Here is a 17,688-nt window from a genome sequence, read left to right as displayed (position 1 = left end):
CAGCAACTATGTGGTTGTGGCTGGCTGATGACTTTTCTTGAATAAAGGCATCATGGGTGACATTATTTCATTGTTATATCTCGGAACTCGCCAGACTGCAAACTTATCCTGTATCTGTTTGCAAAATTCTTGCATGCAGAGAATAAACACAAGGTTTTTGCTCACTTTCCATCTAAGTAGGTACATCTCTAGGGAGCAAGTTTCTGTTCTCAGCATTGCCTCCCTCTTCAAGCCACAGCAGCTCGACACTGTATTCCTCTCTACCAAAGTACTCCCATTGTGTGCCCACATGATGCCCCCCAATGGGCTTTTTCTCCTTTGCTAATGTATTGGTCTGTCACTAGAAATGACCTGATTATAGCTTCTTACCTGAATCCTGTCACAGTCACCAATTTGAAGCCTGGTAAAATGCTGTAACCTTTCCAAAACTGGAAAACAAAGTAAGACAAGTGTCATCATATCAAGGTCCAGCGAGAGATAAGCCAAAGGATTTAAAGCCAAGTAAAAAGCACATATTCTTTATCACCCTGGGTAAACCTTTCTCCCATCTATTTTAATAGTGCTGGGACAGGCAGATCTTTGAAGAAATAATTCCTATCTGTCTTTCTCAGGCTGGGTTCTCCAAGAACCAAGCACCAGTTACATGGGCAAAATTTTTACTCCAGGAAATGCCTAGCAAAGAAAATGGGGAGGTTTCTCTGAATGCCAACCCACTGGAGATTCATCTCCATTCAAGTCTCCTCTGCAGGTAGATGTTACACACAAAGCACGGGGGGTGCCAAGCACTGTGCCAGGTACATGGATGGGTGGGATTGAAGATGAATATGCCACTCTCTCTTCCCTCCAACGCGTGTAATTGAGTGTGCAGTGTGTGTGTGTGTGTGTGTGTGTATGGAAGCTTTTCATGCTGTGCAGAAATATTACATGCCAAATATGCAAATCAGATGTCCAGGAGTTCTCCAGCATTTCAGCATGGCGTCCATGGGAAATGAAAATAATTTCTGTGATATGGAAGGGTAAGCGGAGGCGCTCCTGGCCTGACACAGGGGCTTGGCTGCCCAGAGGATGAAGGGAAGTCATTATCTCACCCCACCTGTAATAATTTATAGCACTCCAACTGGGAAGCTCTACTCCAAATGAGTTAATTCAAGCAAAGCATTTAGGTTCAGATGAATTAATCCAATGTAAAGAATTTAGAATAGTGTTTGGCACACAGTTAGCACTCAGGGAGTACTCGCTATTTTTATATGAATAAATTTAAATCTGTCATAAGGGACAATGCCTTGGTACCTCTAAAATAGAATGGTTTGAAACCCCTGGTACCAGCCTTAGGTTGATCTGCCCAAAAGATGCTAGGGGCTTCATCTAGGCGGTGTGTGAAGACAAGCAGAAATGCACCATCAGGCACTTCTAGACCAGGTTCTAGGACCTCTGATTAGGATTTGGTGAGCTGATGCCACCAGATCACCTCTGAATCAATCCTACCCTGGGAAAAAGTCCCACCTAGGTCAAGATGATGTCAAAGCATCATGAACATTATTTGATTTGAGCACATCTTAATTCATTATCCCAGACTTGGAGGAATAATTCTGATCTCCACATTCATAAATTCTGACAGCTCTAAGCAAATTATCACTTGTAAATGCAACAGATTCAGTTCAGCCTGAAGAACTTGTTGCTTAAGAGGTTCCCAGGGCCAAAACCTACCGCTGTTTCCAAGTCAGTCTTGTAGGACCTATAGAGAGCAGAGGAAGTATTCTTGAGGTCTTCTTGAAAGCCCACATTGAGTCTGACCGACATTCTCAAGGTAACATCTGCTAAAAAAATAAAAAACAAACAAACAAACAAAAAAAAACCAAAACCAGGGCAATATTTTAAAATCTCATGTTAACAACTGAATACACACAGGACAGAGAAACATTTGAGCTTGAGTTTCTATCAAATAGCCACTCAACAAAGAAATATTTAATGAACAGTTACTTACCTCCCTGGAGCTGGCAGAAAGGTCCCTTGGGAGGTAGTCCTTTAAGGCAACTGCACTGATGCCCTGCAGGGACGCTGTCACGCTCTTGACAAGTGAGGTTCTGGAGGCAGCGTTCCTGAGGCCACCTGTAGCCTGTCTCACAGGAGCACCAGATTTCATTTCCAGTAGGTCTGCAGACTAGCATTATGTAGAACAGCGAGGAGAGAGAAGGTGGTCACCACCTTTACATTTATAGACTGTAAGTATTTATACTTGTAGAAAATCCTAACTTGACTACATATGGCCCTCTGGGAAGTTCAATAGTATTACATGAGATTCATTCCCGTTATGCATCACCATGCCGTCAGGCATGGCCACCTCAAGGGTGATGGCTTTGACTATCTCAGGGGATGCCTACAATGACACCATGATGAACAGATTCCTGGACATGAAGTGTATGAGAGCCAGTTTCCAGCATTGTCCCTTTCCACCCCTGTTTCTGAGTACTGACACCCTCTTGTAACTCCCTTTCATAGTGTACTAGGCTTGGTCTGTGTGACCAACAGGATATGGCAGAAGTAATGATATATCATCTCTGAGCTTAGGATATAAAAGATACTGTGGCTTTCCTCTGTCATCTCTCTCTCTCTCTCTCTCTCTCCTTCTCTTTCTTTCATTGTTTGCTGTGGGGGTAGCCAGCTGCCACTGCATGAGGACACGTCATGGAGAGGCTGACATGGTGAGGAACAAGAGCCTCCAGCCAACAGCTAGAGAGGAGCTGGGTCCTGCCAACAACCACAGGAGTGGGCTTCAAAGTGGATTTTCCAGCCCTGGTCAAGCCTTTAGAGGACTGTCCCTCTGGCTGACAGCTTGACTATACTCTCATACGACCTACGCCAGAGCCATCCAGGCAAGCTCCTTCCAAATCTGGCTCTTGGAAACTTACGGGATATAATACATGTTTGTTGCTTTAAGATGCTAAGTTTTGAGCTAATGTGTTAAGTGGCAACAGATAACGAACACCAAGTACAAATGCGATTGTGCCTTTTATATTTCTAATCCAATGTGAACAACCAAAACGGTTTCTTTTTATCTTTTTCTTTTTTTAAAAATTTTATTTTATTTAATTTTTTTCCAGTGTTCCAAAATTCATTGTTTATGCACCACACCCAGCACTCCATGCAATACGGTTTCTAACCCCAGTGGGGACATCGGCAAATGCTCTGAAAACAGAGTACTTTGAATTTATTTCTGAAATTCAATCAAAGCCGTATCACTGGGAATTGTCTATTCTAAGAATCAGCTCCTAGAAAAAGGCACAGAGTGACTACCCAAAGAAGAGCCATCAGATCATTGTTCCTGAAATAGGAGGGACACCCAAACTCCAAGGAATCTGTGAACACTGGTACAGTTCTGTGCTTCAACATTGGTGGGAAGGGGCACCCAAAGGGAGCTAAGAAGCAATCCCTAAGGTTCCACTAGCATATATTAAGAATGAAAAATTGGAATGCATAAATGATATTGATGGACGATTTGAAATATAAGAATTCCAAAAAAATTTTGAAAAATAAGAATTTTATGCTTGCCTCCATTTTAGAATCATAAAATCCAACATCTGTTAGTGCTTACAAGACAGTAACTTTGTTTAGGACAAAGGGGAGTCCCCTAACGTAGCTTCCCAGGTGATGGTGCCTGAGAGGTAGGACACCTAGCGTAACCTCAAAAGGGAGGCAGTGATCAGAATGTCCAATCCCATAGCCTGGGGGTTTCTATATTATGTCTTGCTTCCATCCAGGAGTGTGCCTGGTTCCTATTTCCTGACCTATGATGCCAGAATGAAGGGAACTTGCCACTTACTAATACATGAACCGGTCCTTGCTGTACCCATTGATTACCCAGAGGAATAGGGTCCAGCAGTTTGTCATGAAGGACCTGGCAGTATCTTGGGACATATTTTGTGACAAGTGATACACAAACCACCAAGCAAACATTTGGCCACCATTTGAAATAAGGAAACTGGCTGCAGAGTTTGCCAGTAGGGGCTTCATTCTGGAAGTCTGTGGAGTCATAAATCATACCTCAGGCCTTTTTGGGTCATCTCACTTGCCTACGAAGTACAATCTGCTCTAATAGTAAGGAGTGCAGACAGCCTTCCTCCTGGTATGTCTGACCCTCCGTTCTGAAGCAATGGGTCTTTGACTCACCTGTTGTCACCTCAATGCTTAAAATGGTGGTAGCTTGGTCAGTGCTGTTCCCCTGAATTGGGAAACTGAGGCTGTACAAGGACGCTTTGATTGACTCCAGGAAGGAGGCATTTTCAAAACTGATCTCCACATCAACGGTGTACTCTTCAGCTGTTGGGCTGCTTGAGGCGACTGAAAGGAAAGCACAGGAAGCTGTGAGAACTCAGCATGGGTGGCCAAGAGGGAGCATGGTGGACAGGTCAACATTTAAAAGCAGTAATGGGACTATGTGGATGCTGGACATGTCAGCCTTGAGGGATTTCTAATGAACCTTTCTAGAGAAAAATAAGTTTGTCAATTTACACCACCAAATATCCCCTTCGTGGTATTCCCTCTCTATGATTTTATATTTATGTACTTATTTATTTATTAAGATTTATTTATTTGAGAGAGAGATAAAGTGGAGGTGGGGGAAGGTGGTAAAGAGAAAGGGAGAGAGAGAGAGTCTTAAGCAGACTCTGAGCTGAGTGCAGAGCCGATTCAGGGCTCAATCTCACCATCTTGATCTCAGGAGCTGAGCTGAGACCAAGAGTCAGATGCTTATCCCACTGCGCCACTCAGGTGCCCCATGACTTTACTATTTACTGGAGGAAGGCAACTGATTTGTCTGGTTTCAGTGTAATGGTCTCTGGCCATTTGAGAAATTTACAGGCTAAGTTCAGAACTTGTCCTTCCTCTCCAATCTCTCACCCTCCTTGGTGTCCAAGGTCAAGGATTGCTGTGTTGAAACTTGACCGGAAATGGCCAGAATAGAAGGAAGGAGATCTAGCAGGGGAACCTAGGCAACAGTTTAGACAATAAAGCCATGATCCTGACTCAGAAGAATGAGTCAGCCTGTTTTCAACACCATTCATTTGACATGCATGCATTTTGAGACCTGGACTATGCATGGCTTGAAGACCTCTAGGAAAGGCCATCCGGTTAATTCCCTTTGCTCTTTGCCTATGCAAACAACCTGGGCTCTTAGTTCTTACTGTGTATCTCTGGTGTCCAGAACAGGATAGGCACTCAATGAAAGCAAAATTCACAAGTCAGAATGTAAAATAAAAGATATCTCCTGCTCTTCATTGCCTTTCCAAATTGTCTCCAGGCTGATTGACTGGTATCCTAGACATATTTGATGTCCAACACATACCCACCCCAGGCAAGCCAGACAATATACATATCAGAATGTTCTTTCATAGTTTCCTGTATTACATCATGTCTGATTCACTAGTTGTAAGCTTCTCAAGGGCAGGAACTATTTCTCTCAGTTCTCCTGGCTTTACTCCATCTGGCATGGAGCTCACCACGTAATAAATGTATGCCCAACCAGTTCTTGTTAAAATTATGACCCTCTTGAGAGAGCTACACACTCACCTCTCTGTCCCTGCCAGAATCTTTGGCTCATTCTTGGCTGAAATATATAACAGGAGCAGAAGCCAAGGGCTAGTTTCATAGTTCATGATGAACCTTCAAAGTTTAGGAGAATTTTTTACACAGATGAATTGAGAAGACAAGTTGCGGCTTATTCTCTCTTGTCAGTCAAAATAAGGAAAAGTTTAGTGAATACTTGCAAAACTATTACTTTAAAATTTAAGTCAAATCTGGAAGTGTGATGTATATTTTGCCATAAATTAAAATTCTAGGTCTATTTTCTAAAAGGGCAAAGAATTTTCCCACAATATTGCCAGATTTATTTAAAATTTCCCTAGGAATATTGATGAGAAGCACTAAAATAGAGTAAGTTTGTTATGGGAAATGCCAATGAATAAATTTTTGTTGTAGAAAGCTCTTGTATCTGTTTACTTATAGGGATAAACTATGTCTTAGAGGTTGGTTTTATTCATCAATCTTTCTGAGAATTATTTCATTTTGACATGCATCATTCAACTTGCTGTAATTAACTCAAACTGTGAAAAAGCACGAGAGACTGTGGACTCTGAGAAACAAACTGAGGGTTTTGGAGGGGAGGGGGATGGGAGGGATGGGTGAGCCTGGTAGTGGGTATTATGGAGGGCACGTATTGCATGGAGCACTGGGTATGGTACATAAACAATGAATTCTGGAACACTGAAAAAATAAAATAAGATAAAAAAATACAAAAATATACAAAAAATAAAAAAAGTCTTTGCTAATTTTTTCAGAATAAAGAATATATCTTAAGGTATATTTCCTGCTCACAAAAATGTAATTACAAGTAGAACAAAGTGACTTTCAAAACCCAGTGCAGAAGCACAGTCTGTCATGATACCATGGCCATGTCTCAAATTTCCTGTTTTCTTTCTGATTCTTCAATGGTCCTGTGATGAAAACAAGCTTCTGGAAGAACGTTAATCTTAATTTATGTGATCTTAACTCCAGACACGGTATGTTGCCTGCTGGGAATATGTGCGAGGAGGGGCGGTGGCATATTTACAAGGTCTGCCTTGGAGCACATTCTTTTTCCTGAAAAGTAACGCAGCAATGTTTACCCTGCAGCAGATTCCGGCTCCAAGATTCTCTTTGCCCTAGGCAGTCTATCTCCTCCCCGGAATGTAAACAGGATATCCTAGACGGTAGGGCTTTCTGGAAGAGTGAAGTCAATAACAATCCCACATCCCCAACTTCACCACCTGTGTGGTTGCGTCCCAGTGTCTGACCCCAGCATGGCGTCAGCCCCTGCCCGAGCGCCATTCCTACTGCTCATCCACGAGCCCACCTCTTGGCATTCTTTTCAGACGTAATCGCAGAACAAACCTGTGCCTGGAAAGCCCATGGTGATTCACCCCTGTCCTCATTCCCCACGGAAACCAAGGCGGTCCTTCCGGTGAGACCTTACAAGGAGCTTAGCCAAAAGCTTAACATACTAAGAGGACAGTTCCTGTGACTTGAGCAAATTCTCTTCTAGGGGATTTGTGCAATTGTAATGAAAGAAGCAGCCTCCAAGAACCTCTTCCCCTTGGCTACCTTTTATGATCTTCAACTTCTGTAGGAGTTTCGGAGGAACCTTCCACCTAAGCGACACTGCCCCCTAGAGACCGGCAAGGATGGGGATCTCCACTAGAGAAGGGACGTTTTCAGCATGAAAATAGTCAGTTCTTCAAAACAGACTCCATGCCACCATAGTAACTCAGAAGGCTACAGGCTTGCCCTTGGAAGTCATCTATTTCAGTTATCGGCACACCTGACTGACGATTATGCACACCTAGGGAGTGCAACACACATGCATACTTTGGAACCTCAAGCCAGGTGAGCCAAGTAAAATCTTTATGGATGAGGCCCAGAAATCTGTAATTCCCCCCCCCCCCCAATTCCCACTGGTGATCCTGGTGATCAGACAAGGTTGGGATTTAATGTTTTAATCCAAATGAGGAAACCAAGAAGGTAAGGTAGTCCTGGAGAGTCAATATTAGCACCTAAACTTGTTTCTGTTGTGTGTGGGGGGTGGGGGTGTGTTTTATTGTCTGTTCGTTTTGTTTTTACTTTTGCTTTGCCTTTTTTTTTTCCCTAGATGCCTCCTGCTGCTGCTTCTATGGGGAAAAACAACATGGTCTCCAAGCATATGTGTTCACCTCTTTCTTCTGTCATACCAGATGGATCAAAAGTACTCATAATAAAAGTAATAATCATAACAGCAGCTGCCATGTATTCACTACCCAGTAGGTTCCGGGGTCATGAGGAGAGTGCGTGAGTACCCATTTTGCAGATGGTAAATCTGAGGTTTAATGTTATTCATGAAGCTCCATGAATAACAAACGTTAAAAACTGGGATTTGAAACCACATCTTTCTGACTCTAAAGTCCATTTTATTTTAACCATTCCCTGCCACAATTCCAATGGAAGAAGATAATGAATGTGATCCCTTTGTAAACACCTTATAAACCTCTGTACTATAAAAAGAAAAAAAAAAGTAAGGCATTATTATTAAACGTGTCTTTAGAACTAGTGCACAATTCTCAAAGTGAATTTTAAATTAACAGCATATCCAAAGGCAAAACTATTCATAATAAGTGGAAGAATTACCTAAAACTTTGTTCTTCTTGTTTCAGCATCACAAATGTCTTAGAAATCCACACCGAGGAAGAAGGCAGTGTGACTCATTGCCATTGGCACTCATGAATTTTGACATGAAGTCTTGCTAGGTTTATGCACTTGTGCCTTAATTTATTGATATATTGAGTCATAGTAACTTTACTGTTTATTGAGTGCCTGCTTCCCAGGCACTGTGCCAGGCCCTGGGTGCATGGGGTAAATAAAAGAGGCAAAGCTCTCCTTCCATGGATCTTCTATACTCATGTAAAAGTAAGGCTGAAAGGAGGTAAAAGTAAGTTGAAACTTCAGGGTCGGGCAGTTCTGAAGGGCATGGAGACAATAAAGCAGGGTAAGAAAACAGAGCGGCAGGCACAATGAGGGCAGAGTGGGATTTTTTGTAGAATGCTTAGACAAGGGGCACCCGGGTGGCTCCGTCATTAAGCCTCAGTCATTAAGCGCCCGCCTTCCGCTCAGGTCCTGATCCCAGGGTGCTGGGATCGAGCCCCGCCCAGGGTTCCCTGCTTGAAGGGAAGCCTGCTTCTCCCTCCCCCTGCTTGTGTTCTCTCTCTCTCTTAAATAAATAAATAAATAAATAAATAAATAAATAAATGAAATCTTAAAAAAAAAAAAAAGGTTAGCTAAGACCTTTCTAGAGCAGTAAATGCTGGCCAAAGATGCAGATGAAACAAGCTGTCTTGGGGCTATTTGGGGACTATGTCCCCAGGAAGCGCAAGTAAGCACAAAAACCCCGGGACAGTGATTTCCACAGCTCATCTGAGGAGCAGCAAGCTGTCCCTCCCGATCCAGGCGATCTCCAGCGTCACAGCCCCGCGGGCAAGACACGTGGAGCTGCCGCCGGGCCTCTTGCCCCTGTAAGGTCACATGGCCAGTGTCTGACTTCAAGGAAAGTAGCTCAGCTGCTCAGGTGTCAGCGTGACCCCCCTTGGGGATGGGCCTAGAGGCACACTCCGCTTACAGCCCCCAAGGTAGGCCCATAGTTTGGGATAAAAAAAAAAAATGCCAAATCCCGCTGGCCTGGTGTCTCCCAAATCTGAGGACATCAGAGCTGGGGAGAGTGATGTTCCGGGCCCTGCTCCAGGCTACTAAGGGACTCCAGAAGAACAGAGGATGGTTTTCCCACCTCTGGGTGAACCTGTCCTTCAGAGGTCCTTCTGTGCTCCTCCTCCTGGAGCATCTGATTCCAGAGAGTTTAACAGGTTTGCTTTTTCTCAGGCTCCTGTGGCCTGGTGCTGTTTGCCTGAACTTTTCTGACCCACCGGTGCCCCCAAGTGAAGGTGGCACATTCCGGTATCATCGGTGTCACCAACAGAGCCTATCGGCAGGCCCAGGGACACAGACCAGCCGGGATTTCCCCTCTCCTTTCCCAGAAATCGCTGCCCGCCACACAGCACTTATCTTAAAGGCACATTTCCGAAAAGTTGGCCCCAAACTGTGTCAAGTAGTTCTGGGTCTTAATCACAGCTGTTTAAGCAAACAAGCCTATTTTTGCCTGGCCACTCTAATGGGAATTACAGCTTCTCAGAAGTTGGAGCCTAAGTCTATGTGTAAATTAATCTCCCACCTGCAAAAGAATGAAGGCTGACTTCACACAAGAGAAATGAAATTGATGTGATTTTTTTCTCTTGACCCAAAGGGACAATACTTCTTTATCACTGAAGATCTGGCCCTGTTGTTCTCACCCTTAGTCTCATAGCAGGTAAATATTAAAAGGTGCCTGTTCTTCTGCTTCTTTCTTAGTATGTTCTAGTAGGTAGCAATTTGGCAGGAACACCTGTATCCTATTGTACAGTTGTCAGGAGAGAGTCCGAGGATCATGTCCTCCCTTTAGGCTTTAGAAAGGTTTGTTCATGCAAGGGAAAACTACCAGAACCCCCAGGCTGGGATCGCTGGCAGGTGTCGATGGAGGAGAGCATAGGCAGCACAGTGTGTCATAGAACATCGGACTGTAATGGAGAAAGTGATCAATTCTCCCAGTTTGTCATATACCCGAGTCATCAAAGTCAGTCCTGTGTAAAATTCTTTTTCTACTAAGATGAAGACAGTGCTCCTTCCTCCTTCCCCTACAAAGCTGCTCTCATAATCATGGCCTGGAGTCTCACAGGCAAGAGCCAGAAACCCATGTTGAAAGCTCTTAACTCTGCCTTGCGAGCATGGACTTTGGAGTCGGAGTGAGATGGGGTCAAGTATCTTCTTTCCTGGGCCATTAAACCTCTGTGAGCCACTCTTTGCCATGTGTCAAACAGGGGTAATATATTCTTTGCAGAATTGATGCTAAGAAGTTGGTATAGAGACCCCTAGCCAATTGTATGGCTAGTACAGTAGCCAGTCTGAAACAGCAGGTAGAAGTAAGAATATAAATTATAATAAATGTGATGGTCATATGACACGCAGATGTCTGCTGGTAGGACAAGAAGAGCTAATGCTATTCTAGTCGGGTCTCACCTTTGAGATGGTTAAACAGACACACCACACTAATCAGAAATTAAAAGAAAGAAGGATTCCCAGCACATGGAGGGTCAACCCTAAAACCACTGAGGGCGGGGGTTTCTTAGCCTTGTCATCCTTCTCTGGGATAAGTGTACAAAGTACCACATGCTACCCTAAGGAAGATGAAGGCCACGAACCCCCCAAATGTGTTCCTTAACCTGGAAAATGCACAGCATTTCATGGACCCAGATGAAGAAGGGCCAGCACAGGCTGGGGCTGCCAGGTCTGCAGAAAAATCGAGATTCCCACCCTGGAAGCCAACCACCCAATTCTCTCACTAGGCAGATATGAACATGAAGAACCTCCAGCATGAGGATAGGACATCCCTTTCTCCCTTTCTCGAAAATGGGTCTGCTGTCAGCCATTCCTTTTGAAGCCAAAGAAGAACCCATTAGGGCTTTTCTGCCCAGGGCGCAAGAACATTCCCAACGAAGCTTGGAAACCTGGCGTGGAGAACTTCACAAAGGCACCTAGAGAATGCACCTGTGTTACTTCTAACCAAGAAGAAACTTCTGCTCTCGCTCCCCTAGGAAGAATACCCATAAGACTCAACTGGGAGCTGACTGACAAACCTCCAAGATGAGATCTCCATTCCAACTCCGGGTTCTACCTCGGGTCTCCACATCCACCAGATGTCCAGGTCTATGTGCTCCCGGAATGTCACATGGATCGCTGCTACCTGTCACCCCACGTCAAAGCTCTCTCCAAGTCCTTTTGATCCACTTGTCATAATATCCTTCACAAGCGTTCCCCTTTCTCCTTTCCTGTTTCCCTTGAGGGGCCAGGGCCAGGGATGGTCCATGAGGATAAGCCTCCTCGCTGGGCTCCCGAGCGCTGACTTCTTCATGTAATTCATTCAGCCATAACCATCTGGCTACTTTTCACTTCAGAGGGTTTCCATCAGTCCCTCCTCTGTGCTACCCGTTCAGCTGATCTAGAATATACCTCCTAGTGTCGTGGGGACATGACGGGATGCTGTGTCCCATTCTTATTTCCTTCTGCTCCCCTGAGGCCTCTCTGCTCTAACTGGCAGGTCCACCCTTCTTCTGGCCTCTGGCCTCCGGGTTTTTGTGCAGACTTCTCTTCCCCAACCGAGTTCTGAAATACTTTTCCAAAAACACTAACTTGTATCTCCCAGCATTCCTCCTCCTGCCTTCAGTGGTTATATGGGACTTTCTCTGTACCTGGGATATTTCAGGCTCCTTCAGATTCAATACTATTTTTATAAATAAATCTGTTTCTAGTTTTTAAAAAAATTTTCTTTTATCTTATTTTTTTTTCAAGGTTTTATATATATATTCATGAGAGATGGAGAGAGGGAGAAGCAGGCTCCCCATTGAGCAGGGAGCCTGATGCAGGACTCGATCCCAGGATCCCGGGACCATGACCCGAGCAGAATGCAGTAACCCAACCATCTGAGCCATCCAGGAGCCCCTGTGTTTATATTTTTAAAAAATCCCCAAATCAAGCAAACCCCTAGATAACCCTAGCAACAGTTAAATAATAAGTACATAATATTATCTAATATCAACAACCCTGTAAAATAATCATTCATATATATTTGTATGCATACATATGTCTGGGTTTATGTGTGTAATATGTATATGACATATACGTAATACACATATATACCCATGTGTGTGTATCAAGGAACCCTGAAGTTACATAGCTAACCAGAGTAACTTAGAAAGCAGTCTAAAGGGCTCTGAGAATAAATGAGAGTGTTGATCCTACTTTTCAGGATGATTTGATCCCAAACCCTAAGGATCTGATCCAGTGCCTCAAAAGGACAATCCTTTTGAGGATCCTCTTTCTCTTGGAATCTTTGTTTGTCCCTTTCTGGCCTTAAGTCCCAGAAGGGGAGGATGAGTTTATATGTGAAAGGGGATATCACCCTGAAAATCAGAGCTCAATCCTCTTGCCTCACTGAACTTCTACAGCAAGTAGAACACAGACACCTCCGTGAGGCATCTGCTAACTGTAATCCTTCTGTTGGTTTCTTTCATGGTTTTCCGGGACAGCAGTGCTCTCTCTTTCAACTCCCATCCCAGCTCTGTGTGGTCTAACGCCTGGGTCTTTCCATGGACATTTCTTTGGCGATTTTGTAAAAGTATCAAAGCCAACTCATCTTCCGCAGACAATGCCTTGAGCCATTAACACTTCCATAATGACTCCACAGGCCAAAGAGCACAGAGGATCATGTCCAATAAATGGAAAACAGGTTTTTATGGTAATTTATCATCATGACGATTGTTTTTAATGAAAGCACATCTGGAAAATTTTGGTATGTCAAAATCCTTAGACGTAGAAGTGGTTTCCTCCCCCAAAGGCTAACCTCTCACGATGTCACCACAGTCATAAATAGCCGGGCCCGGAAGGACAGGAAGACATTCCTTTTACAACTCTACAGTCACCAACTGTCCCCGAGGAAGTTGGCAGCCTGAGGCCGGCAAGAGCCTGGCAGAAGCCTGGGGCTAGAACTCATCCACAAACAGTCTGATCTTAAAAAGAAAAGTCTTTCCGAATGCCGAATGGGGACATCTCCAGCTCTGTTGCTGTCACAGGCTGCAAGGGGGACCCAGGGAGTCCATGTCCCTGGGACATGGAGTTCATGTCCCGTTGCTTGTTTAAAGCAGGGAAAAGTGTGGTCTGTGTGCTTCAGATCGCTTTAGGAAAGGAGGGGAGTGGGAGAGCAAAGGTGTGAGGATATAACACAGAGCTAAAGCAGAAAGAAAGAAAGGCAAAAGAAGAAAAAATGAAGGTGTGACCTTCCAGTGAACATTTTGAGACCTCAATAAAATGTGATTAAATTGTCATTTCAAGCAATGGAGCAAAGTTGGAGCTGGCTGCTGTTCTGGAAGGTTCTAAGGGACACCTTTATCCCGGCCTCAGGGTAAGCCCACTCTCTTTGGCAGCTTCTTGACTCTTGTGGACCACAAGACTGAACAGACCAAGCCACAGCACACCTGGACTTGAATCAGTCATAATCCTAAAAGTTAAGAAGTTTTACCTTCTCCAGAATTAGTACAGACATTAAGACAGTGGACTTTTAGCAATAGGAACGTGTCCTCAACTCACAAAGGGGCAGCTGTGACAAGGACACACACTCTCTTCATTTGTTAACTCAGTTACTGAGAAACTGGGCTCGATGCCAGGTTACAGTGATGAAGAGGGCTCAAGAGAATGCGTCTCTCCTGGGAATGACACACAGGAAGTAAAATAATTACAATGCCTTGGGACAGATCTTGTGCTCTGGGAATGTAACAAGGGCAGTGGGAACCCAGAGAAACAGCCCCTCCCTGGTTGGGGCATCAGTGGAAAGCCTTACGTGGCAGGAGACCATGTGAATGGAGACTCAGGTTGGAGTCCCCCAGACAACAAAGTAGGTGGCAGGTGGGGCAGTGACCATGTGAAAGGAAACAGAAGGAGAACAAGTGGGAAGGTCCCGTGATGTCTGGCAAGGCTCACAGGTGATTGGATTTTCTCTCCAAGGCAATTGGGAGCTCATCAAAGATTTTGTGCAGGAAAATAGTGGAATCAGATTGGAGCTTTTGAAAGGTTACCATGAGGAAGTTGGGAGCTGAGGAGAGAGCCATTGGAAACAGACTCTTCAGGATTTCAGGAGAGCAGTGAGGGAGGAAATGAGGGGCTTATAATGTGTTGCTAAGAGCCACTGAATGTCATTAGGTAGAGTAGGGAATGGAGTTCCCTTCTAATTACTTCTAGAAATTGAACCATGACGCACTTGCAGACTGAATTATGTGGACGACAGGGTTGGGAAAGTCACAGTAAATGTCATTTGGTCAGACTTACTAGAAGAAACTGCCAAGCAAAGAAAGAGGTTACATACTTGCTCGTTTTTGCCTTAGTGAGTCCTTCCCTGCTGGTTCATGTTCATGGAGAATCTGAAAGAACATTTTAGGAAACCGTCAGTTAGTGTCAGAGATATCTTTTCTCCATGGCTTTCTGCTCACATGGCCTGAAATGTCAGAGCTGAGCTGAGGGCTGAGGATCCCAGTGAGAAGCTGGTGTCCTGTGAATGGCAGGTGTTCTGTAATGTGAGCTGGCGTTCATTTTAGAGACCGCTCTCCAGATGCAGGAGACGAACCCCAAATCACCATATCTGAGACCTTGAGGAACTTCTTTCTGAGCCTCAGTTTTCTTTTCAGTAAAATAGAATAATAAAATTAGTGCACTCATAGGACGCTTATGAGAATTAAATGAACTGCCATGTGACACATAGTTAGCCCCTAATAAAGTTGAATTGTATCATATAATATAATCATTAAGAGCAAGGACTCTGCAGACATTGAGTTCAAATCCTAGCTGTGCCATAAAATGGCTGTGTGACAGTGGGCAAGTTATTTAACCTCTCTGTGCTTCAGCACTCATTTATAATATAGGGAAAGGAACAGTCTACCTCACAAGGTTGTCATAAGGATCAAATGATTAACAAATGTAAAGCACTGAGAATATTAGGAAGACCTCCTACGTGCTCTTCTTGGACCACACATCACACTCTTCTAGGGGCACCATTCACATGGACCCCTTCACACACACTGCCATTTACTTCATCTCTATAAAGCTCTTCTCCTGGTGTCATGCGGATTCTTTGTTTAAGAACTGACTTTGACTGGCTTTGCTATTGGGATCTGTGCCAATTCTGCAGCAGGTAACCACACCTTGACCCGACCTAGGCTTCCTAGTTTATCCCTGCTAGGATATGCTTCCTAATACAAACTCCCTTCAAGGCTCAATAGAAGAGCCAGATAGCCCCTACCCTTTGGGGTGTGTCCTTTACCACAAATTCCACATACCTAAGAACACCCCTCAGGGCAGAGCTTGTTCTACCATCTGTGATGTCTACCATTAGTTCCTAGTTGTCTCTCATCATAATGACAATGATAATAATAATTCTTTTTTTAAAAGATTTTATTTATTTATTTGGGAGAGAGAGAGCACAAACAGCGGGAGCGGCAGAGGGAGAGGGAGAAGCGGACTCCCCACCGAGCAGGAAGCCTGACTTGGGGCTTGATACCAGGGTATCATGACCCGAGCCGAAGGTAGACGCTTAACCAACTGAGCCACCCAAGGGCCCCCAAAATAATAATTTTTGAGGTGTATCCAACACCTCTGTGCCAGGCACTGTTAAGTTGATGTGTGTTGAGCTATTTAATCCTCATGATAATCTAAGACACTGATACTATTATTATCCACATACATGGATGAGAAAGCACAGTGGCAGAGGTCAAATGAGTCGCTTAAGCTCACACAGACTTTAAGGGCAGAACCAGGACTCCAAACTCACCTGGTCTGGCTCCAGAGTCTACATTTGTCCATACAGGCAATGAGTGATCTTATCAGGAGACACCCCAGGAAACTGTGGGTCTGTCTCAGAACCCCGGTGTCCCTTACCCAGCACCCTTTCTCTTTCTCTGTTGCCTCCTCCTATCCCCTTCTGCTTTTCAATAACAGTGTTAACATCCATGAGGATCTGTAGAGGGGCCACATACCCAACAGTTCACAAATGTGCTTGGAGCAACAAAGGGAGGAATGATGCATGACAATTGGAATTTACAAAGCCCAGTTGCTATCTTGTTTGCAATGGGTTTATTTTAGCCATATTTAAATGCACAGGAACCAAGAGGGAGCAAAATCAATGCATAGGGCTGGTTCCTGTCCAGCTTCTCCTGGAGCCTGCTTTGGCTCTGCGCCCAGGCAGAAGGAAAGGATCTTCCGCTGCATTCCTGTGTCCATCCTCCCTGGGGCCTGGGGACAAGGAGGGGGGGAGCCACCAGGAAGACCTCTCAGTGCACTCTTCATGGGCTGTGGTTTGAGGGACTCAGCCCAGGAGAAGGTGACTACTGGCGGTCACCTTTGGGAAGCTCGCCAACGTCTTGATTTCATCTTCTCCAATCTGTGGGGGGACTAAAGAATTGAGGTTAAAAAAAATCAAGGTGCAGTCCTTTCCCTGGTACACAGCATTTCAATCTGCAACTGTGAGGATCCCTTCCTTCCACTCCCCAATCCAGTTTAGCAGGGCTGGGGTATGGTGACAAAAGCTGCCTTTTGAACATGAGGCCATCTTTCAAGAAATGTTACTTTTTCGCTTTTCTCCGCATCCTGAGGGTGATTAACTGGAAGCATCAGGGAACATCTCCGCAAAGTGGGCTCCTGCAGCTTCGTCACCTATGGCCACTTTTGTCCAGTGAGGAGGCACAACTTCTTGTGAGAATAACCTACTTGCTTACTTTAAGCCCTGCAGTCTTTGGGGAAAATGGAGGAAAAAACTAAAAGCGATCAAGTGTCTGAGGAGTCCCCTAGTGGTGGTGATGATGGTGCATACCCTTGGCCCTCCCAGATTTGAGAAGGTACAGAGAGGGGCTGCCTGGTCATGGGGCCTGGATTTCAACAAAGGCAAATGCGACAGTCCCACCCGCTCTGGAATCCCAGCACCTCCTCTCCTTTGTAGCTGGAAAAGTCATTCACTTTCTCTAAGGCTCAGTGTCTTATGTTATGGAAAGTTCTGTTCTGAGGCACACCAGAGGCTTGGACAGTTTCTGGCAGTGGCGTGTGTCCAGCCAGCTTGAGGCTCGCCAGGGGCCATCCTTGCCCTCCTGAGTCCTCATGTGACCCCAGTTCAGGGACATCTGTGACCCTGGCACTTGTCTTTTTTCTTAAACATTGGGTGCTGAGGAGAACTCTCCAGGGAGCATAGATCTTGCCAGATGAAGTATTTACTTCAGACAAGAAAACAGAACGTCCAGGGGGCCTCCCTCTGCTTGTCCACATAGAGGTACCCGGATGAGTAGCTGAAGACAATGGCCACCTCTGTGCAAAGGGGATTTCCTTATGGCCAAGTCTCAGCCGGAAGACACAAGGTCACCAATTCCAGGAAATGCCCCACCTTTTGGACATGATGACTTTCAAATAATTGTGTATGGGGGAGAGAGAGGGGCCTGAAGTGGGTGTGGACAATCT

The 17,688-nt window shown here is 44.8% G+C and overlaps 1 protein-coding gene across 4 annotated transcripts in view; it reads right to left on the bottom strand.

The window, feature by feature from the left end:
* The window catches only part of LOC111147673 (adhesion G protein-coupled receptor F5), a 68,192-nt gene that overhangs the window by 31,070 nt on the left and 19,434 nt on the right, over window positions 1-17,688 (bottom strand). For 2 of the 4 annotated variants that reach the window (XM_022503879.1, XM_022503881.1), the window contains exons 3-7: window positions 14,558-14,612; window positions 4,168-4,338; window positions 1,985-2,161; window positions 1,708-1,817; window positions 370-428 (exon numbers count right to left, since the gene is read on the bottom strand). In XM_022503879.1, the coding sequence (XP_022359587.1) occupies window positions 370-428; window positions 1,708-1,817; window positions 1,985-2,161; window positions 4,168-4,338; window positions 14,558-14,612 (572 nt within the window). The remainder of the gene's footprint in view (window positions 1-369; window positions 429-1,707; window positions 1,818-1,984; window positions 2,162-4,167; window positions 4,339-14,557; window positions 14,613-17,688) is intronic. The other 2 variants (XM_022503880.1, XM_022503882.1) reach the window with 1 other exon arrangement.

Source organism: Enhydra lutris, unplaced genomic scaffold (genome assembly GCF_002288905.1).
Source record: "Enhydra lutris kenyoni isolate GAN:26980312 unplaced genomic scaffold, ASM228890v2 scaffoldscaffold17, whole genome shotgun sequence".
In the NCBI taxonomy this organism is placed as follows: domain Eukaryota; kingdom Metazoa; phylum Chordata; class Mammalia; order Carnivora; family Mustelidae; genus Enhydra; species Enhydra lutris.
The sequence above is the reverse complement of the archived record's forward strand: the minus strand, read 5'-3'. Positions and strand labels throughout refer to the sequence as shown.